The 24301-nt window shown below is 37.3% G+C and overlaps 1 protein-coding gene and 1 non-coding gene across 6 annotated transcripts in view; one reads left to right on the top strand and one right to left on the bottom strand.

Annotated features, from left to right (window-relative positions):
- ACYP2 (acylphosphatase 2) overlaps positions 1 to 24301 on the bottom strand; it is a 137142-nt gene that overhangs the window by 37766 nt on the left and 75075 nt on the right. The window contains exon 4 of one of the 5 annotated variants that reach the window (XM_045580747.1): positions 14431 to 14506. The exons of the other annotated variants lie outside the window; for them this stretch is intronic. Coding sequence (XP_045436703.1) covers positions 14446 to 14506 — 61 coding nt within the window. The 3' untranslated portion in view covers positions 14431 to 14445. Of the gene's footprint in view, positions 1 to 14430; positions 14507 to 24301 lie in introns of those variants that run through there. 5 annotated transcript variants of the gene reach the window in all.
- LOC118717865 lies at positions 6739 to 6870 on the top strand. Its single transcript, XR_004987626.1, has one exon. It is a non-coding gene; the product is annotated as a small nucleolar RNA SNORA51 (small nucleolar RNA).

Genomic DNA, 24301 nt, shown 5'->3' with positions numbered 1-24301 from the left:
GACCAGGGTGGGGATTGAGCCTACAATCGAGGTACTGGAATCAAACCCAGGATCCTTCCGTCTGCAGTCCTATGCTCTGTCCACTGAGCCAAACCTGCTAGGTCTGCAGTGAGTGTTTAATCTTAGGTTAGCTTCCTAATAGCTCTTGGCATCTTCTGGAATATCTCCCCTTCCAGTTGTATATTTAGAAAATAAATGTTTATTTTATTATTTGTCTAAGAAAGAACGAAAGAAAAAATTCTCAAGGCATTCAAGAGCCAAATATGATTACCACTAACTGGGAATAATCTTTGATTTTGGGTCCTTATTATTAGTATGAATAATAAATTATCCACTTATTTCCTTTAAAAACTGTCAGAGATAAAGATCACCAGCAAGTTAACTTTTGGATAGAAGAGATGAAGTTAAAAATGAGGCCTGGAGATTTAGTGTCCCACAACAAGAACATAAGTGAGCAATCGAGTAGAACCTCCTGGTGAAAACGATGCCCCCGACACCCAAAAAGAGCACGTAAGTAACCTGGGACGTGACAAGACTAAAGAAGATGCTAGTCCTGTCACTCCTCATCTAGGAAAAGATAAAAAAGTGTTACTACAGATGTCTGTTTATAACCAACCTTTTAAAATACCCTTAATATTTCCCTTTTCTGTGTGATTTCAACAGTCACAAATATAGTGGGTTCCTTTTAAGTCATCCTATTTAATCCTGGAATAGACATGCCAGAGCCACTCACAACCACCAGTTTCTTTTCTGCTCCAATCCCTCTGCCCAGCACTTCTCCTGGCTCACACTCTGCTGTCCACAGCTGGCCTGGGAACTGCTGGAGGGCACGCACCGGATCCTGTCATGGTGTGGCTCCCCACTCACTCACATGGTGCCTAGCACACTGCCAACATTCCAACAGCACCTGAAAGGAGTGGAGTGGACACTCGCAGGGCCAGTTGGAGGGCCCTGTCACCGCTGTGCCCCCGGCTGGTAGTCCCTTCCTCCCGCCATTTTTCAGCCACTTAGAGTTTGAGGACTATCCACTTCACCCACACTGCAGGAAGGAATTTTAAGAGCAAACTTCCTTTTCCTCCTCCATCCCACTTACTTTTTTTTTTTTGCCCCACAAACATCATCACTAATGTCTGTAGCTACTACGGTACCATACAAAGTACTTTCACAGATGTTTTTATCCAACCCTCACCACCACCTTTGGAGTTAGGTAAGGGAGACATAATATGTATTTACTAGTAACACTCAAGAAATGAGGTACTTAGGAAGGTTAAAGAATGTGGTCAAGGTCACACAAAGATAAAATAGATGTTCTTTTTGCAGTCTCGGTATTAAGACCAGGCTAACAGTAACAGAATCTCAATACGCATGTTCCCATGTGGAATCTGAAGACAACCCGCGTCCAAATGCACTCACTTTCAGGCTCTGCTGTGTCTTTCTCCCACTCTCTTTTTTTTTTTTTTATTGCTTACATGTTTGAAACATGCCCAATGCAATGCTTTGTTAATAATAATTTAAAAAATGTTTGTTCAATAAAAAACAGCACCACTAAAAAAAATCATGGAATGTAAGGCAACATGAGCTCCTCAAAACCCCATTAATGCAGTATCTTTGGTAAAGGTGTGTGATTTTTTTTTTAATATATCTTATTGATTTTTTTATAGAGAGGAAGGGAGAAGGATAGAGTCAGAAACATTGATGAGAGAGAAATATCAATCAGCTGCCTCCTGCACGCTCCCTACTGGGGATGTGTCCACAACCAAAGTACATGCCCTGACCGGAACTGAACCTGGGACTCTTCAGTCTGCAGGCTGATGCTCTATCTACTGAACCAAACCAGTTAGGGCTGGTAAAGTTTTATTTAAAGGAATGAACCTCTGCCAAATTACTAGGAAAATTGCCTCCTAAATTAAAAATCAAACCATTAAATTTTATTAGAACTGAGTGAGAACTAAAGTTCTTCTAGTCAACTGGCTTTCAGCTTTCTCCCTTTAAAATTCATTCTCACAGGCCCTGGCCAGGTGGCTCGGTTGGTTGGAGCACTGTCTTGTACACCAGATGACTGTGGGTTTGATTCCCAGTCAGGGAACATACCTAGGTTTCGGGTCCGATCTCACATCTATGTTTTAATCTCTCCACCCTCCCTCAACATATCCTCAGGTGAGGATTAAAAATAATAACAATTCTGACAGGAAGCAAAATCATGCAAGACAGGTCAGTAGTCTAGGCAGTGCTCTGCAATCATTTCTAACCCAGTGTGGTAGAAGCAAGTTCTTTAGACTACTAAATGTATACCACCATCTAAATTCTAGGCTCATAAACAAACCAAGCTGGCAAACTCCTGAAATTCTCTTGGAACTGCTAACAGGAAAAGTGGTTTGGAAAAAGTCCAGAAAAGCTCACACCCAGATTCATTCCACAGTTTTTGTAAATTACATTTTTGTAAAGAGGTAGGCAGTAAGTAAAATCTTAAAGATAGGCTTTATGTGAAATATTTTATTTCTGACCTAAGAAAAGAGTAGTTTTTGCTTATATTAGATGTTTTCAGTTCTCATCACTGAAAGTTAGTTGATCAAACTTGATGTTGCAAATTCAATGAAATTCTACTTAAAACATTAAAATTGGACTGTCAGATTAATGGGACTGTTTCCAACTTTTGTTCTTTTTCACAAGAGAATCCTGCTATGTTTGCTGTTACTGTGATAGAGACAGGAAGGCACCCTCGAATACTCCAGTGTGTGTGTGTGGGGGGGGGGGGGGGGGCTGTTTCAGATGTGACTCCCAAAGTTGTGGGGCCTGGGCTATGAAGGCTCCCCGGGAAAAAGGAAGCTCTTCTGCAAAACTGAAGAATTTGGGGAGGGACAGTCAACAGACAAGGCTGAAGGGGAAAGAGTGGTGAAAACCTTGTGTTTTGCAGGGGGATCCTTACAAAAACTCAAAATGCTTGGTCAAGGTGTGTGCTGTAGAAACCAGGAAGGGCGGAGCTTTGCACCAGATGGGCATGGTAAATCAAGGCGGCCTGCAGGAGACTCAGGGTGTGGGGATGGGTGGGCAGGCCTCAGGTTTAGAAATAGTGGGAAGAGCTTCAAATTTTAATGGGATAAGGGGCTGAACAATAATAATTAAAAAAAGGTATCTACAATGAGCACTAAAATTGTAACTAGTTGGGTGTAATTGCATTATTTCTACATGGAGTTAAATTCACATTAATGAGACTGAAAGGAAAGATCTTATTGTAACTGAGAAGATTCTGGAGAGATAAAGCACTAATGAAGATGAAAATTCTAATATTCCAATTAGTAAATAAAAGAGGTAACTCAGACTTCAGCTAATCATTTATAATTATGTAGGAAATTATTTCAAGTATGTTTTACGTGTTTCAATTCAGACTGTCTCTTTACTCAAACTGCTATGTCAAACCACCAAAAGTTATTGATCTCATTATTAAAATAGAAAATAACAAAACTTTGCTATTTTATGAAATTTTAGGTTAAATAAACATGTCATTTTTTAAAAAAATTAAGTGTATGTAGGAAAAACTGTAAGATGTCTTATTTAAAAGAAGCTTTGTAGAATATGAGATTGATTTAAAAAGGAAAATAAAACATTAAGCCAGTGTAAATGCTTTGAAGTTTAAGTATTTTCAGCAAATTGAAAGTTCTAAGTTGAAAAATAATAGAACAACAAAAGTCCTTTAGTCCAAGAGCACCAGTCTGTTTTCAATCATTTTACAAATTATTCAGTACAAGCTTAGAGAAATGATTTTAATTAAGAAAGATTACACGTGGGTATTAATGTGATAAAATATTCTGACATAATATTTAAAATCTACGTGGTGATAACAGAAACAAAGAAATCCTTGGCAATATAAAAAAAAAAGTTCAAAAGAAAATTTGATTTCTGGTGTTCCATTGTTCTACAACTCAGGGCTTCAATTATAACAATATCAAATATCTATTTTAAATGCTGCCTAGGACCAATGGCTTTGGTAAAAATCCCATGAACTATCTTAACTACTAGGTAGGAGGTACATCATTCTATGTACAATTTGGGTGTTTGATCTATAACTGTTCCTTTTTGTGTAAAAGGCAATCCATCTGTGTGATTATCCAAAGAGCATTCTCAACCCCTGAGCCTGAGCCAGAGTAATCTACAAATTTTCTAAAAAATTCCTGCATCTCTCAAAATAAATAATACTTTAGGCAATGTAAAGATTAAGTAAGATAATGTTTCTACAATGCAAAGTGTGCTTCTGCTAAAAAACTACATGGCCACACCAATGCCACTACTACTACACCTCATTCATTCATTCATTCATTCGCCCACAATGAATACCTACTATGTGCCAAGCATTATGACTGGCAATGGATAAAGCTTACAATCAGCCCTTTATCAAATATAACATATTATGCCCCTGATTAAAATCTTGATGGATACAAATTAGCTGAAAATAAATTAGAAAAAAAAAAAAGGAAGAAAGCAGAATTTCTGGCATCATGAAGGATATGGCTTTGCTCGGTTTGGATTTTCAAGCACTGATTATGTCCTGAAGGCAGTATTTAAGTTGAAGAAGAGAGAGTACTGTTAATGCCATACATAGAGAAATGGTAGGTGTCATTTCATGATTTAAAACACAAAAAGAGCAGGGGGAAACTGGTGAGATGAATTAAATTTATCCTTTGGTAAATAAATCACTTCTAATGTTTAGAAATTAAATATAACCAATTAATTATACATGAAACTTAGAACATCTTAGTTCTAAAAATTATGGACTCAAACACAAAACCAACAACACTGCCCATAGACAGATGTAGGTATAGAAGACACCAAAGCAGGGCTTCGTGGTCTCCTCAGCCCCGGGAAGCTGGTCAGGCTTATACAGCCTCGGCGGAGCCAGGACAACAGCAGGTAGGCTTGTCTCTTAAAACCCGGGACCTATCTAAATTCCTCATGGCACATGTGTCATAACAGGTCCTGGACATCAGATTTAAATATCACTGCAATGCTAATCTTATTTTCACCATCAGGAAACTGTTGCATTCTCTCTCTATAGAAGTATTTCTCTAACTAAGACCTATGGATATATTATTAAAGGTCTTCAAATTCTTGATTTTTTTTTTTAATTAATTTTTAGGATAATCTAAAAAAAAATAAATTTAACAACAGTGTGTATCTTTTGCATGACCCAAGCAACTGCATAGTGGAACAATGGTTTTATGCAGTGGTTTGTGGTCCAGCTGAGTCTATGCCAGTTGGCATCAGGGAAGGCTGTGTGATGGGAAGGCCCTGTGGTTCAAACAAGGTCCAAGGAGAGTGGTGGGAGAGCCCAGAATCATCTTTGCGCCAACTCCTATCAACGTATTAGAAATACATATGGTCATAAAATGCAAGAGAGAGGCTTTTTTATACCTGATTGTAGCAATAACTGTATCCGACACCTAAGTTATTGAAAGGCTACCTTTAATTCAATTAAGCTAACTTTACATTCAAGTGACGAAGCTTTACAGAGTTGCCACATGATACATCTTCAACGCACTCTTTCAAAACTACTCACTGAAAGGGTCTGATCAAAGATGAGGCTTGATTAGCCTAGCATCCCATTAGAGACTTAAAGGGGTTCATATTGTTTGGATACCATACTTACGCAAACAGGCATTTGTTAAGTATTTTCAAATCCCAATACAGCAACAGGTGAACCACAGAAGGAGACTTGTGGTAACATCTTTCTACTGTAATTCCCCAAATCAACAGCTAGTTCAGCAAAGCAGCACCACCCATCCCATTAAGTCCATGTTGATCTGAACTGAATTGTAATGTTCATTTGAATTATAATGGTTTTATAGTCCTATTTACATTTCATTTGTAAATTTGTTTTGATTTTAGTATGAGTTATAAGCATAAAGTAGTATATGTAATTTTGTGTTTGTGCATATCAAATAGCATATAAGCAATGTTGATAAAGAAAGCTATTTAAGTAACATTATAATAACTAGAAGCCCGATGCATGAAATTTATGCAAGAGTAGGCCTTCCTTCCCCTGACTGCTGGCACCGGCTTCCCTCACAACCCTGACCTCGTCTGGAAGGTCGTCCGGAAGGACGTCTGGTTTAATTAGCATATTATGCTTTTAATATTATAGATTTCAGTCAACCATAGAAGTCCACAAGGATTTATGTTTCTTCAAGAGATTAGGTTACATCCCTCAATTTGAGAAGCTCTGCGTTATGAATACATCAGTTTTATCTAGGATTTCAGAGAAAAGGAAGTGTATTAACATGGTTCTCTGTTGGCAGCTTAAATTTTACTTCTTTATTTGACAGGAAGTTTCTGTGTCCTTGCTTCTGCTTTATTCCCCAACTTCAAAGCTCAAACTGGAAGGCCCTCTGGAGTTGGCCCAAAATAGTGAGACTCAATCAGGAAAAGGAACCTCTTTTGTAACAGTCACTATGTTGAATTGTAATTGCTTTCAATTTTTGTCTAAACTGTCAGTTTCTGTAGGCACAGAGCAACATCAAAGCCTGGGAGGCTTAATAAATGTTTGACAAATGAAGAAACGGACTGTTCCAAGTCATTTTCTCAATTCATCTGGTTCAAAGAAAATGCATCAGAACAATTTCTTAATATAGGTATTTTAACTTTAAGAAATACTCTTATGAAAAGCTGATTTGAAACTTGTATAATTTTGATAACCAGTGTCACCTCAATAAGTTCAATTTAAAAAAACACAAAGAAGTGTATTTGGGCCTCCTGATGCTTTCCACAGGCTGTGTTCTCAAACTGATTGTATAGAAATAGGAAGCAGAGTAAAACTACCCCATATACCCTTCAGCTCAGGCCCTTTCCCTGGTCTGAATTGTGAATGGGGAGACACTGAGAAAACGTTTTATTTGCAGATATTTTTTTTTAATTTCCTACAATTTTTGAGATATTATTATACTGGAGTCTGGCAACTGGCAGTGGCAGCAGCAGCAGCAGTGGGGTGATGAAGGTGGTGCCTTCCCCTGAGCCATCAGTAGGACATCCCCTGAGGATTCCTGAACTGTGAGAGGGGGCATACTGGGCTGATGAATGATCAATGATCAATGAGCAGTCATGCCCCCCCCCCCAGTGCATGAATTTCATGCACCAGGCCTCTAGTTAACTATAAAATAATAAATGCATCAACCTAAAACAAGAGTCAAAAAGCAATATAGGCCCTAGCTGGTTTGGCTCAGTGAATAGAGTGTCAACCTGAGGACTGAAGGGTCCCAGGTGTGATTCCAGTCAAGGGTATTACCTCGGTTGCAGGCTCTACACCTGGCTCTGGTGGGGGTGCATGTGGGAGGCAATCAATTGATGTGTCTCATTCACATTGATATTTCTTTGTCTCTTCCTCTCCCTTCCACTCTTTAAAAATCAATGGAAAAAATATTCTCGAGGGATTAACAAACAAAAAAAGCAATATGGAATTAAAATGCTGCATAATTAAAAGCAGCATTAAAATGCATCATTTAAATGTATTTTAAAATCTACTAGTTCACAAAAACAAAAAGATTGCCTATCTCCCCCAAATACCATATTCTAAGAAAACAATTTTTTTTTTTTTTAATTTCTGGGTGGTACTAACCAAGAAGCCAGGAAACATTCCTAGCTTCATTCTTAAGAACTGATGAAATACATCTGCAAAAATAAACAGCCTGAAAAAGCTGAGCTTGCCAAAAAAAATAAAAAGTGTTTGTCATTTCCTCAATACTTTTCTTTAATAAAGGAGAAATCAAATAAAAGCTAATAAACTTTATATTAGGGATTGCCTCAGTGAACATATATAACCCTCCCCCACTACACACACACACACACACACAATCACACGATAGGGTGTTGGCACACAATCTGACAAATGATTAATCCTATAAAGTTTGATTTATTATACAGAATATTGCTCAATACTGTTTGCAAGTAATAATTTTTCTTCTTACTTTTTTCTATGACTTGGACCTCTTCAGAGCCCTGGAAAATGTTCTCCCTTTCTTCCAAAGTCTAAACATAAATTCTTATCAGCAGGCTGTCTAATGAGTTAAATCAATCACTGAGCCACTATTTCAATTTGTGTTCCTGCAGCAAAGAGGCTTTGGAGCAAAGAAAATCATTTCTGTTGCGTCCTGCTATTCTGGACAAAAACTCATTTCCTGCTCAACCCAAGGGGTCATATGATGATGTCAAGCTAATGGAAAGTCACGTAGAGATCAAGATCCCACAACTAAAGACAGTAAGTACACACATATGCACAGCATACACACAGACTAAACACCATTCTAGGATTTAAAAAATAAACTGTAATAACCTTTGGAAAGGAAATATAGATGAAGACTGATACATAAATTGAATATAAGACATACAAGATTAGGGACAGTACGTTTTGAACATCAGGATCAGAACTGAGAGGGAGAGAGAAGAGGGAGGAGAGAGAAAAGGAGAGTGAGATAGCTACTTTAGAACTGTAGGGAGAAAGACAACTAAAAGATTTCTTTTTAACTTGGGAGACTGAAAAAAAGACTTACAGAATGAGGGCAACTAGAAGACATCCAAGCTTGACATCTTCTTGAACTGAAAACTTACACAAAACAAATGAGGACCATAACCCACAAGATACATTTTTATGGATCTGTGTGAGGTCCTGGAACATTCTGTGTTAGAACAATTTTAGGATTTTAGAAATTCCACAGGAGAGCAAGTTGATTAGCCTTCTCTCTTTAATCTACATTTTGGCCACTATTCTAATCATGTGTTCAAGATTGCCTAATGTAAAATGCACACGAAGAACTTGAAAGCTATGTTTCAAAGAACAAACTAAAACAATACCATTATAGGACATTGACCCTCCATAATAATTAGAGAAAAAAATCCAAACTGACAAGAGGTATGGTTTATATATTTCATGTCCTACTTTGGAGTACTACAGTATAAATTAACATTTTCATTACTGCAGAGTTCTATTAAACAGTAAAGCCAGGCTACCAAAAACCTAGCAACCGTTATCTTTTAAAAAATATTTTTTTTCTTGATTTCAGAGAGGAAGGAAGAGGGAGAGAGGGAAAGAAGCATCAATGATGAGAGAATCACTGATTGGCTGCCTCCTGCCCATCCCCTACTGGGGTGTGCCTTGACTGGGAATCAAACCATGATATCCTGGTTTATAGGTCAATGCTCAAACCACTGAGCCATGCCAGGTAGTTTAGCAACCATTATCTTTCATTTAGGTTCATGCCTACATTGATATAATGTATGCAAGATGCCAGTGATGATTAATTTTATATGCCAACTTGTTTAGACTATAGATTTCAGTTGTTTGGTCAAATACTAGTTTAGATGTAAATGTATGTTAAAGATGTTCACATAACCAACGGACGCAAAACCCTGGGAGGTGAGGGCATGTATGGGAGTGGGTGGGGGGGGGCAATGGTAAGATATGTACACATATATCGATAATATCTTAATAAAAAATGGAAAAACAAAACAAACAAAAAAATGTGATCAACATTTATAATCAATAGACTTTAAATCAACAGATTGTCATCCATATGTGGGTGAACCTCATCCAATCAATTAAAGATCTTAACAGCAAAGACTGAAGCTTTCAAGACAAGAAGGAATTCTGCCTTCTGACTGCAACTTAGAAAGCCTTCAGACCCAAGACTGCAATATCAACTCGCACCTCAATTTCCAGCCTGTCATACAGATTTTGAACTTGCCAGCTCCCACAGTAATAAATCAATCTCTCTACCTCTATTGCTACCTCTACCTAAATGTAGTATGTGTTTGTATGTTTGTGTATGATAATTTATATAAATTTAAATGTATACACACATAAGTAAGAATATATTATATATACATTCTACTGGTTCTACTTCTTGGGAGAATCCTGATTAATTCAATGCCCCAAACCATAAAAAATATATATATTGTCTTTATCCTAATTATTCAAATTTTATAACTCGGGGGAAACACTATCAAATTTACATGGTTTTCAAATCGCTTATGAAATCTGCATTAATACACAGAGTGCCTTTGAATGTGCCCTCTATGGTTTACAGCTTTCATTACACATATTTAGAGTTTAAAACAGATTGCACCCCCTACAGGGGAACACTTAGTTTGCATTTCTAAATACATTTTGGAGCAAGTAAGTGAAATTTATTTACTCCTTAAGTATGGAAAAAGGTCACAAAGAGGATTTCATTTAACTGAAGAGAAATAAGTGGTACACCTGTTTCAGGAAACAAAAAAGAGACAGTGATACCAGCAAGAATTTATATAGCGCTAACAGGCACCCGGTATAAATAACAGATGCCATCTGTGAAAACTTTAAGACTCTTAGGTCTGTCAAAGCATAAAGGGTAAATTATCTTGTTTTCAAAGTGCCTTTTAGTATATTAGTTTTTAATCAAACACAATAGAGATACCATTAATTGTGACAGGCAACCTAATTAAATGAAACATATAATAATTAAATGAAACATATAATAACACGTTTTGGGTGGAAACATTTTAGAAACCTCATAGGACTTGTAAAAACAACTTTTTTGTTGTTGTTCATCCTCACCTGAGGATACTTTTACACTGATTTTTAGAGAGAGTGGAATGGAAGGAAAGTGACAGACAGAGAAACATTGATATGAGAGAAACACATCCATTAGCTGCTTCCTTTAAGTGCCCCCACCAGGTCTGGGGATTGAGCCTGCAACAGAAGTATATGCGCTTGACCAGAATCGAACCCTGAACCCTCAGTATCCAGGCCGATGCTCTATCCACTGAGAAAACCAGCTAGGGCAATAAAAAAAAAAATGTTTTTAGTTGGACAGGAAAACAATTCAACGTCATTTTCTAGGCATCGCCAACAAATAACTGATATAAATTGCAATTCATGACATGTACCTGTAATTCACAGCATCATCCATTATAAATTTAAAAAAAAAACACCTATATTCAAGTAAATAAATTACAACGACATTTTGAGCTCAAGTTCCCAAACTTAAAACCCAAATGCCTTCAAGGAGAGGGGAGTTAACAAAAATGTGGGAAGTACCAGGTATAAGGGAGAAGGAGGGGTGAGCATGCCCATCAGAAGATAAGTTTACATTAAAACACCACAATAACTGCTTTATTCCATCCCAACAAAATATATCAGTCCCAGGTTGAATTCAACAAACAGCTGCCAGTTTGTGATCCTTGAACTAGACAACAGACATAAATTGGAAAAGTAAATATATGAATTAGTAGAAGAGAATATAACCATAAATATCTAGAAAACATATTTAACTCTAAAAAAGGGGTTGTGTTTGCTAAGTACATTACTCATAATTATTGGTGTGTATTTAAGCCTAAAGCAAAGCCTATATCACATGAAAAGTGCAAAATTAGCTGCAGATGAGTATCCCTGACCTAATTATGTGGTAAAATCTGTACAGATTCAAGTCTCTAGGGAGAGAGTTAAACTCTGAGGAGTAAGGAGAACTTCAGGAAAAGAGATTTAGTAAAGGAATAGAATTATTCGGGAGAGATCACGTAAAAGGAGATACCTGGTGAGATAAAATCCAAGTCACTCCAGGAGACAGTGAGGTGGGCCCTCACTCTCTCCAGAGGCCTGTGTGGAGAGGAAAACATCCCACAGCACAATGGTGTGGCTGCTGACAGATCTGCGCAGAGCCATTCACTCAGGCAAAGAGAGGGGTACAGAGTGTGTGGTAGGAGTGGGTGGGAAGAGGAGATATTTATACAAAGATATGCAAAGGTTTTCTCAGAAACCAGGGACAGAAACAAAAACAGCCAGTTTCCCTATCAAGAACTAAGCCATCTCTTCCCCCACAGCTGGCCTATCTGCTTGTCTCTGGGTGTTCTCTCTTCAATGCTAACTATTATAGTTTCCTCTGGTTCTTCATCTTGCCTTTGACTAAAAAGGTCCTCCCCCTCTAGGCCCAGATGATGTCTCACAATTTTCTAGTTCAGCACCCATCACACCTATACAGCTGCTTGGGAAAACACACACCCAGCCCCAATGTAGCAAAGAAACTTCACAGACATCAAAGGGACTTAGCAGTCCAAACTTAGGAAACCGGAATAGACAGAGCAGGTTGCTTCTCCCTATACCAAGTGAATGGAAGAAACAACAGTGTTTAAGGGGATACACATAGAGAATAACTACAAAAATCTGGGGGGAGGGGACTAAACGAAACAAATCTGGGGATAAAATACAAATAAAGAATGTAAAATTTATTGTAACATTACAAAGCAACAGGAAAAGAAAAAACGTCATTAGAATTTGTAACTAGGTTAAATATTTTAAAAAGAAAAATAAAGTTTAATACTGAGAAAATAAGAGTCTTTGATGTTGATAGTACCTATTACTCTATAGATAGGATTTGTCCTGTATGCTTATATAATAAATTGCAATAATGCAGTTTCCTGATAAAAGAAAAATATCAATCAACCAGTACACTTCAGTTTTGTATAGCATGCCTCATGGAAGAAAAAGCTGGGTTGAACAAAAGCTTTAACTCAATAAAAGTGTATAGTGAAATTATTTTCATTTTCAATTATTGATGTCTTACTTCCTGTAGAATTGACTAAAACCCATCACACAGTGTTCCCAAAAGAAAATGCTGATGGGTGAAAGATGATCAGTCTTGAGGTTTCATCTATCATGCCTATAAAAACTCTGGTTTTAATCTTTTGAACACAGTACAAATAAAATCAAATTAACAGAATATATTACTCTGTATTTAAAAATTTACTTTGACCATACATTTTTATTATGATATTCTTTGGCATATCAAATTTTAAATAGTCTCTCCTATATTTCCTTCACATTTTACTTGACTTCCAATTTATAAGGCCTTTACTCCAAGATTTGGTATCTATATATTCTTTTAGTTCTTGGTTTAATCTTTTACATTTAACTCTTAATCTAAACAGGATTTATTTGATAGAAGAAAGAGGACTAATGTTATTTTGTTGTTATTGTATTTTTTCCAAATAGTTACCAATGGTTTCAACATTGTTTATTAAAATAACCCAACTTTATCATATAGTAAGTGCATGTATTAGAGTCTGTTTCTGAACTTCCTATTCTATTTCATGGCCTAAACTGGTCAATATTTGTTAGTATCAATAGTAGTACAATGCTAAAATTACTATAAAAATTTAAATTTTTCGCCGAAACTGGTTTGGCTTAGTGGATAGAGCATTGGTCTGCGGACTGAAAGTTCCCAGGTTCGATTATGGTCAAGGGCATGTACATTGGTTGCGGGCACATTGCCGGTAGGGGGTGTGCAAGAGGCAGCTGGTCGATGTTTCTCTCTCATCGACGTTTCTAGCTCTATCTCTCTCCCTTCCTCTCTGTAAAAAATCAATAAAAAATATTTTTTTAAAATTAAATTTTTCATTCTTTAAGTTTTAAAAGCATTTTGTCATTTCTTTTCAAAGGAAATCCCTGAGAAATAATGATTACCATGTCAGTTAGTATTCTCTATGCTGCAAAACACTGAAAGCCCAAGTCAAAGAGGCTTAAACAATAAAGGAATTGATTGGCTTTCATAACTATGAGTCCAAAGGTAGATCAAATTTCAGTGGTGCTTGAATCAATTGCCCATCAATATCATTAATAACCTCTGTCTTTCCATTTTCCAGCTCTGCTATCCAATGTCAATGTCACCCTTCAGCTCATAGATGTAGGATGGCTAACAGATGCAACCCAAACCACTGCATCCTTGCTCACCTCTAGCAAAAGACATCAAGGCACCAGAAAATTGTGTGTCATTAGCCTGAATTCTCATTTTTTTTTTAAATCAATCACAACAATGAAAGACAAAATCAAAATGACCTAATTGGATTAATCACGCACACCCACAGACCTGGAATGGAATAGATGTTGGTAGATAATCACAGTTTTCACTACAATTACAATTGCTTTAAATGCATTAATTAATCTGATCTATTGATATCTTGCTAATATTGAACCTTTTTATCCAAAGAAATAGCCCCTCTTCCCATTTATTCATGTTTTCTGCTTTTCTAACATGTATTTTAGTAGAGGTTTGTGTATATATGAAAAAAAAATCTATTTCATTCTAGAAAATTTTTATTGCATGATTTAGGAATTTTTTTTAAATCTATTTTATTGATTTTTTACAGAGAGGAAGGGAGAGAGCTAGAGAGCTAGAAACGTCGATGAGAGAGAAACATCGACCAGCTGCCTCTTGCACACCCCCTACTGGGGATGTGCCCGCAACCAATGTACATGCCTTTGACCAGAATCGAACCTGGGACCCTTCAGTCCGCAAACCGACACTCTACCACTGAGCCAAACCGGCTTCGGCGATTTAGGATTTTTTTAACTTAAGCAAGTAAAGTTTATTGGTATCCAGGGAATCATGGTACCCAGGGAATGTGGGGCCGGGACCAGACAGCACCATCTTATACCCACCCTTTGTATCTGGGAGTTGGTAGGGACACATGGAGTAGAGAGAGGTGTTCCCTAAAGAAAAAACAAGAACAAGTTTCTTGTCACTAATGAATAAACAACTCAAGGAACAGTTCTACCCATAATATAGCAATCATTTTTAAAAAGTGTTTGAGAGTTTTTAATGGCATAATTAATACTTTGCTGTGTCATGATAAAAATCAGTATGAAGATTGGATAAACACTCCAACAATAGGGAATTAGTTCAAGAAACACTGGTTAAGTCTACATGATGGGATCTTACAGGGCCAGTAAAAATCTTGTTTAGAAGAATACTTAAGAAGTAGGAAAAGTTTTCAGCTCATTTTTGTATGAGTCATAGTCCTTCCAGGAACTAGATGGCACACTCAAATGGGGTGATTGAGCAAGAGTGACTACAAGGTCTGGGCAGGACTAATAGAAAACCAAGGAGAGATGGGGTGCTTCACTTCCCAAGAGGTTGAAGGGGGCCATGCCACCTGTCCACTCAGGTATCAGTTAACAATGGCTGACTCTGGCAGATAGAATTATAATCATTCCCCCCTCCTCTTCTTTGGCACTTTTTTTGTTTGTTCTAAATGTTCTAAAATGAGTATTGTATTAATTAGGATACAGAGCCGTTCAGATGCTCTTAACAGAAAGATTTAAATAGATTACTAGGTGTACCGGTTAATAATGCGGATTTTTTTTTCAATAGATAGAGTTACACATATGTTGATATATATATGCGATTTGATATGTATATGTATACTATTTTGTTGTATTGACAGCAAGCTTCAAAACTTGCATATGTCATATTTGCTGAAGGTGTTAACATCATAGGTATTTTTACACTTAAAAATGTCAAATTTTGTGCCAAAAAAAAAAAAAAAAAAGCATTTGCGGGAAGTTATAATTCATTATTTTGAAGAAAAGTGCTGCTGATTACTTCCAGAAGCTTATGGTAAACATGTTCCATCTCAAAATACTTATGAATTCTGTTTTAAACGCTTTAAAGTGATGATTTTGATGTGAAAGACAAAGAACGTCCAGGTCAACTGAAAAAGTCTGAAGACCAACAGTTATAAGCATTACTGGATGAAGATGCATGTCAAACTCAAAAAACAACTTTGCTCAGCAAACAATTTTTGATCATCTACAAGCAATGGGAAAGATTTTTTAAAATGAAGGAAAATGGGTGCCACATCAAATGAATGAAAGACAAATGGAAAACCGAAAAGTCATCAGTAAAATGTTGCTTCAACAGCATGAAAGAAAGTCTTTTTTGCACTGAATTGTGACTGGTGATGAAAAATGGATTTATTTTGAGAATCCAAATGTACAGAATCATGGGTTAATCCAGGTCAACCATCAACATCGATTGCAAGGCCAAATCGCTTAAGTTTAAATTCAGAGCTTCTATTACTAAAGAAGGGAACAGCTGGATATTAGGAGACAACTGGTCGTCTGTATCCCGATATGTATGAGTTTAATAATAAGCAAATTTACAGTTAAAAAGAAAAAAGGAAATTAAGAATTATTGCTGTCTGATCATCTGTATACTCCCAAGGCCAAATACAGAGATATCAAAAAAGGATCTTATCCTTCCAGAATAATCTATATATTCAGGATTGATTTATAAAAATACTTTCCCATTCTATGTTTAGGAGTAAATATATTTTCTTTATGTAAAAATTCCTCCCTATCACTCCACTGTATTATTCACAATAATGAACTTGCAGTAAGGGCCAGCCAGGCAATGTTCTTCATCAGGGGTTAGTAAACTATAGTCCGCAGGCCAAACTTGCTGTTTTTATGAAGCTCACAACCTAAGAATGGTTTTTATATATTACAACGGTCAGGAAAAAATAATATGGATAGATAACACATAAAAATTATGTGAAATTCAGATTTCAGTGTCCATAACTAAAGTTTTATTGGGACCCAACTTCATTCATTTGTTTATATATTATCTATGGTTGTATTTGTGCTAGGGTGGCAGAGTTGAGTAGATTTGACAGAGACTATTTGGCCAAAGGAGCCTAAAATATTTGCTATCTGGTTTTTCACATTAAAAAAAAAAAAAAGGACTGAATGCCATCAACAAGACAGGAAATAGGTCCAATTTTTATGGAGCATATATTTTGGAGCAATATAAAGAACAAATAAATATAAAAATATCTAATGGCAACAAGTGCTATGGTTAAAGATAAGGTGATATGGCAGGGAATGACACTACATCTACTTTGACTGGAGTGCGCAACCAAGTCCCCACTGAGGAAGTGAAATGTGAGTGGATAACTGAGTGACAAGGAGTCAGCCATGTGAAGACAGTGACTCCCCAACCTCGAGTACTGGGGGAGGAGAAGAGATTTTGGGACAGGTAGCGGCAATGGAGGAGAGTGACAGAGTATGCATACTCCCTGTGCCTCTACAGATTGTCAGAACCAATATCAATCTCCCTGGAACTTGACAGCAACTGAAAAGATCATTGTAAAAGACAGTATCAGGAGGGAAGAGACAGGCTGAAAGACTGTACCGTTTCCCTTGGTTTGCAACCCCACAAGAGGTAGCAACTAATCAGAAAAATGCCCCTTTCTTCCCACCTTTTATCTCTAAGGTATGTGAGAAAAGATGTGTGGAAATCAATCACATAAACCCGCTGTGCAATGCGCAAGGTCCCCAAACTGTGGACACAGGAGCTGAGAAATGATTGCAGTTCAATTTCCCCACCACCGCCGCCCCCTCCTCGCATCCTGCTTGTATTCCAGGTGTGGAAGTTAACAGGATCTCCACACGCATCCACTGTTGTGGGTTACGCACACAGTTGTGAAATAGTTGATGTGGCCAATGATTTGAGAGATGAAGGAAACTTAACCCAGGCCATAAATTCAGTTGTGACAAATGTACTCACAAATAAACCATGTGACCACACTAAACAACTGCAATTTCAGAAGCTTTGCTTAAGCACCCGACTTTTGTGTTGTCCTTTTGCAGGATTTATATTCAGGGGTAGGCAAAAGTAGGTTTACAGTTGTGAGTACATGGAAGAGTTTATTCTTGTATAATTATTTATTCCTGTATTATGTATTTTTCATTTGAACAACTGTAAACCTACTTTTGCCCCTACTTTGTAATATATACATACTAGAGGCTTATTGTATGAATTCATGCACTAGTGGGGTCCAGCCAGCCCACCCTGATCAGGCTGATGTGGCCAGCTGGGAGGAGGGACCATGGGCAGTTGGCCAGACAGACCTGTTCTCTGGTTGAACTCCCAGTTGAGGGGACAATTATATTTAATTAGCCTTTTATTATTAGGATATGACTATGGTTGGAGGGAATATAATTTTTTAAAACCAATATTCCTATCAGTGCCAAGAACTCAGCACCTTTTTAAAGAAAAACAAGTTTCTCAAAAGAGGAGAAAGAAATGTAATTAGAAATGTATTAAAATCTAAAGAGCTTTTTAAAACTTGTTTCCTAAGAAACCAAAAATAGAACTGACAAGTACAATTTCCAAAGAAGCTTAGATCTACTAACTCTATTATTAAATTTTCCAGTTCAAAATTTTTAGAATCACTAATTTAAGGAGTGAAAAAGCTCTCCAATTAATTTTATTTATAATCCTTCTGCTAGTGAAAATCAACTTTCATGAACAAAAAGTGCCAGAGTTACTCTCAAACAGGTTAATAATATATTTAGTAACCAACAACATACTGCAACCACAAATGCTACCAAAGACAGTTAAATGTACTTACTAAAAAATATATAAATTCAGTCATCAGTAATTAAAACTCTTAGTAGAGAGACAAGAGTTAATTCATTCTTCTATCATATTCTCTTATTCCATGCCATACCTTCAACACTGGGAGAAAATCTATCACTGAAAACTGAGCCCATTATTTCTTTATTTTTAAAGCTCTTCTAAGTAGTTTTACAAGATAAAAGGATCCATATTTGAGGCTGGAGAGAGCAGACATGGAGTAAGGCCATCAGGAAACTGTGGGACTCTGAGGTAACCCTTGAGTCAAAACCCTCAAAAGCCACATGTTCAATCTCACACCCTCCGATTCCCAACAGATAAGCTATAAAAAGAGCAGTAAATGGTTAACCATGAATGAGAACCCTCTGACTGCACAGCTATTTCGTTCCAGGAGTCCCAGGGCTTCACATTAAAAAGGACCAGTGACCAAGTGTATACATACCTCCTTCCTTGTGCCTAGCCAACCCTAACCTTTCCTTCTCAAACACCTCTTCTTTTTAAAGCCATATTCACAATCCCTGCCCTCAAGACTCCTCACAGTCAAGCCAGAGATATGAGCATGCCTCCAACCATCTAGGAGAGATCTAGACTATCATAAAAAGTATTTTAATAAAGTATTTTAATAACAGGACTTGGAGGTAAAAGTTTTCTCATTGCCTAGAAATGACAATGAAGTGTCTTTAAGTATCACCAAATTCCAGAAGAAATGAACAACTGGAGCCCGTTTCCTTCTTTGGGTTTCTCAGGAGGAGGATGAGCAGCTGCACCCCCTTCTAGACTTTAAAAGAATGAGAAGCAGAGGCAAGTCATCGGCACCTGCAAGGGCAGCCTCACGGTGCTGTGATCTTGGGGAACATACCACCTTGTTCGCAGTGAGCACAGAGCTCTAAGAATATGAAAACCAACTGTTGACTCATTTAACCAAAAGTCAGATGTAACTGTCCTGGGGAAGTGAGGGAAGGAAGATGAGGTGTAATCAGTAAGAGAGTTACGTTGTGTACAGAGTGGTTATACAGAGGTTAGTGGTACAAGAGTTACCTTTTAGGACAGAGCTCAGTTGTCCTAGTAGAAAGTGACTAGATTCATCTATCAGAACACAAAGTCAATAGATAATGTCTAAAATAATGATTTTTCAGAGATACCACTTTAAGTATATTATTTTGAAATTGGGAGAAATGCCCAAATCTAAAAGTTGTTGAGGGATGGGATGGGTTAGAAGGGGTGGCTGCTGGGTTTTCTTTTATACTTTTAGGACTATTCAACTTTTTAAAACATGTGCAGGTATTTTATTACAAAACAAAATTGACTTATAAAAGCAGAGGCAGTATTTTTCTTCAGGTAAAACCTAATAATTTTTGTGGGCCTTTCCTGTGTGCTGTCAAAAATGTCTGGAATAACATGAATATAGATATAGCTGATAGATCCAACTAGTCTTAAATTCCTACAGGTTGAAGATTATTTATCAAGTCTAAAGTGGGAGCCAAAGAAAGGTGATTCCATGTGTATATATGTCGGTTATGCCCACAGATCAGAAGTAAGCGGGGAAAGGGGAAGGCTTTCATGGGCATGCCCTGAAAGTAAAAGAAACAGAAAACAGGCAGACCAACACAGTACAGAACACAGCGGCCATTTTGTTTGGCACAAATGGCACTACACATGTCCACTGGCCCTGGGAGATTTACTACTGAGATTACAGGCTGGAGTCATTAAAAAAAGGTTCACCTCTGTTAAATAGCTTCTAATTTACCATAGATTGCCATTTGGTATCCATTATTATGCTGTGGTTTTAATTTGAATTTCCCTAGGACTAATGATTTTGAACACATTTTCATGTACTTACTGGCCATTTGTATATCTTCCTTATTAAAATCTATTCAAATAGTAAAAAAATAAATAACTTATCATGGGGAGGGAGGACAGTAAGAAAGGAGTATAGAACCATCAAAAATAGTAAATAAATATAATAAATAAATAAACAAATATTTAAAAAAAATTCTTCTGTAACATTTCTAATTGTCTCTGAGCAGGAATCCATGTTTTATAAATCTCAACAAGCATGTAGGGATGGAAACTGGTGCCAAAAGTAAAGCTTTGACTCATCTTCCCAGTGCTTCACTTGATTGCTCGTTGCCTATGCTATTTAAGTGAATGCATGCAATACCAATTTTGCCATTGTCATCCTCAGCCACCCAGAAAATGGCAATACTTAAAGTTTTATTCCTAATAGTTACAGACACAGCCAGACTAGTCTTATCCCTTTTACATTTTCCCCGAGATACTTTATATTCATTTTCATAGCTCTTCCTCTCTATTAAATTCATTAAGTTTCTTAAAGTCAATGATTGTCATACATATATATATTAAAATAAATCGTCAAACATATAAAATAATTGATCTTACTACTTGTCTAAATATTATCCCAGTAATGTTTCTGAAATTATATTAATAATGCTACCTTTGGTAATATCCAATTATTTTTTATGGTCCCTCGATCACCACCATGTAGCTTTCTTATTTGATTAGACAAGTGGCTCAGAGCTTCCGGGTAAGCCATATTTTATGGAGTCCATGGTCAGAGTGGAGAGTTTGACAAAACAGTTTTGAGAAGTCTACATCAAAATATAGAAACAATTTTTATTATAAACGATAGTAATATTAAGGGTAAAGAAATGGGATGGAGTGAGGCTCTGAGCTGGCTTGGGGCCCAAAAGTAGGAAGAACATTTCTTTTTTTGCACATTATGTGGTAATTTTTTAAAGTTGGTTTATTTGAAATTTGTGAAAATATCCCAGATTCAGAACAATTCCATCAGTATAGACTGACAAAATTAGCCATTACTCTGACTCTCTTTAGGTTCCTCCTATTCAATAACTCTCTATTGGATTCTCATAACAGTCTGAAGTACTATAAATAAAATTATGGACATCATGACATTTTATCCCAAAACTTCAGTACAGAGCTGTGAAAAATAACATTTTCCTACGTTACCATGATACTACTATCACACCAACAGATTTAGCACTAATTCCTTAATGTTTGTGAAAGCTAAGCCATATTCCAATGCCCTCCAACAATACCTCGAATGTCTTCATTAGTTTCTATATGTGTGACGATCTTTAAAATTACAACTCTGAAAACTAGATGTAGGTGTTCATTATGCTATTTCCTCACTTTTGAAAAATACTGTATAATGCCCTAAAGAATTACATCATTACATCTTTGCCAGTATGTCTATATATGTAAAAGAGAAGTTTCTAAAGCATGCTGAAAGCCCTACACTGTTGAATACTGTTATCAATTATTTGAACAGTGATATAGAAAGGATGTTTATCACATTTCTCAGTTGGCAAGCTGAGAGGAATAATGAATATGCTACATAACTGAATCACAATCCAAAAATATTTGAAAAAACTACACAGAACAAGAAATGAGTAGAGATACATCAGAAATGTTAAAAGAAACGAGTAGAGATACATTAGATGTATGTTTATGTTCTGCAGGAGCTGGGAACAGAAGGTCACAGGTCGATAGATGTAGGAATGACAAAGGGACCCAAGGATTACCATCTGGCTCTTGTGAAGATAGACCAAATGCAATTGTTGAAAGCATTAAAAGGAACAAAGCAAAACCAAAATAGATCCCTTTGTTAAGAGAGGCCGCTCCCCTCCTCTGTGAGCTACATCTCTCAGCCTGGTCAGATGTTTCCCAAAGTGTGGTACGCGTACCCCCAGGGTACAGAAAAGTTTGGTGAGGGTACGCGTTGCGCCAGAGTTTGGTGGGGATATGCACTGCACAGTGCTTAGGTGCGCCTAATTCTACTTTCTCATGAGTACGAGGGGTACTCAGCGTTACGAAAATTATAGAAGGGGTACACATATGTCAAAAGTTTGGGAAACACTGGCAGCATCGGCCCACACACCAGATTCCTGGACAAAGGCATGCACCTGGGTTGCAGGTTTGATTCCATGGCCATGGTTGGGGCATGTGAGGAAGGCAACCAATCAGTGTCTCTCTCCCGCTCTAGCTCTCTTTCTCTCTCTCCCATTCTCTCTAAAAAGCAATGGAAAAAATATCCTCTGGTGAGGAAAATATCCTCCGATAAGGATTAACAACAACAAAATAGACTATCAGGCACCTCAAACTTATTGAATGAGAATTCTTTCTTTGTAGTAAATCCCTACGTGATTTAAAAAGCACGGGACAACCCTAAAATGGGCATAGCTGATTGCAAAGAATGAGTATTTTATGTAGGCACCAGTGAGTATGGGACCTGCATCCTTTCAAAATCGCATATGCCAGTGGTTCAACACAAATTGGTGGACCATGCCCCCAGAGTTTCTGGTTCCGTGGGTCTGGGGAGGACCTGAGAATCTGCATGTCTAACCCTCTCAGGTGATGGTGTTGCTGCTGGTCCAGGAACCTCAGCCACTGGCTTACTCTATCTAAAAATAACATGCTGCATACTCCGGGAATGTTTTTCAAGTGCACTCCCAGTAAAAGGGGAAATACTGAGCAAGTAAGGAAGAAAGAGAAAAAGAAAAGGCAGCAGATGTTTCACTTACGTTACAGGAAAGGAGCTGTTAACACTCCTTTGTAGACAATTGGGTAAAAAATAGCTGAAGAAATTACTATAGCAACAACTGTGTCATCCACGAGGTCTTTCTCTACCGACATTATTCAGAAAAAGAAACCCATCTTGCAGAAATTCTATTTCAACATTAAGACTTATAAGAAAACAAAAACCATGGGAAACATATCCCATTCATTAAACACTGTGAGATAACATTACAGATTTCAGACCCATTCAGAAATGACTCTCACAGGCCTGGATTTGGATTGCTTGGTCAAGTAATGAAACAAATATGAGTTTGTATCCAAATGATTGTATAGTCAGAAAGAAAAAAAAGAAAAAAAGGAGAGCTGAGAAATGTTGAGAATACTTATTATAAATGTTTAATTTTTTAAAATCCAAAATAGCTCCTTTCTAAAACAAAGGCGCTCAAAATAAAACATAAAACAATATAAACCAAAGAGCTCCACCTAGAGTTTGAGAAAGGATTATTTTACTTACACATACATAACAAAGCACTATTTATCCATATCTTAACTGTTACATTAAAATACATACTTTTTTTTAACATAATCTTTATAAAAAGGATAACTTCCTGAAGTGTGAAATGCTGTTAACTAAAGGAGAACTGAATTTTTTATAATTCTGTCTGCAACCTATTTTTCTTCCAAAATTTTGGCAATTACAATCGTTACTGTGAATGATTTAGAAGCCATTATCTTAAGGCAAAATATCAGAAAGTTGGGATAGTATTTGAAGTATCATGGAGAGAACAGCTTAAAAGGTTGATTCTTACCTGAACTTGCCGAGTGACCCCAAGCAACTCATCTTCCAGCCCTGAGCTTTGTCGTCAATGGGGTTAGACAAGATCAGTGGTTTTCAGGCCTGGCTGCCTATTGGAATCACCTGGGAGCAATGGAAATAAATTGATGCCTGGATCCCACGCCTAGAGACTGATTTTAGTTGTTCCGCTGTGGGGCTCAGCATGAAAAGCGCCCCAGGTGATCCTAACAGGCAGATTGGTTGCATCAGATCAGGTGACCCGCAGACTCTCTTCACCCAAGTTGTCTACTGCGCTAGTTAGTGACTCCCCAGCCTCAGGCACCTCAGAGTCACCTGCAGGGCTTGCTAAAGGTCTGGAGTGGCTCCCAAGGATTTGCATTTTTACCGCACTGCCATACTGCAGATGCAACTGGTCCAGGGTCATACTTTGAGGGTACTAACTGTTCTAGAGGATGACTTCAAAATTACATTTCCAAATCCCCCAAATTATTCTCACTCTACTTTATCAAACCAGAGATTAATAGTTCATTAGTCTCCCTGATTCCCATCTCTCTTCCTCTAGTTCCTAGCCCACACTAACCTTAACCCCACATCCTGTGTCACTCCTTGGCCTGAAGCTCTTCAATGCCTCCCCAAAGCTGACAGCAAGAACAAACTAACGTGATGTGCAAACTACCTTTTCAGCCTCAATTTCCAATTGTCCCTGTCCTCTGCCTAGGCCCCAGTCACTTGT

The sequence above is a fragment of the Pipistrellus kuhlii genome, unplaced genomic scaffold, assembly GCF_014108245.1.
Source record: "Pipistrellus kuhlii isolate mPipKuh1 unplaced genomic scaffold, mPipKuh1.p scaffold_m20_p_13, whole genome shotgun sequence".
Classification (NCBI taxonomy): domain Eukaryota; kingdom Metazoa; phylum Chordata; class Mammalia; order Chiroptera; family Vespertilionidae; genus Pipistrellus; species Pipistrellus kuhlii.
Note: the sequence above shows the minus strand (reverse complement) of the source record. Positions and strands in the feature narration are given on the sequence as shown.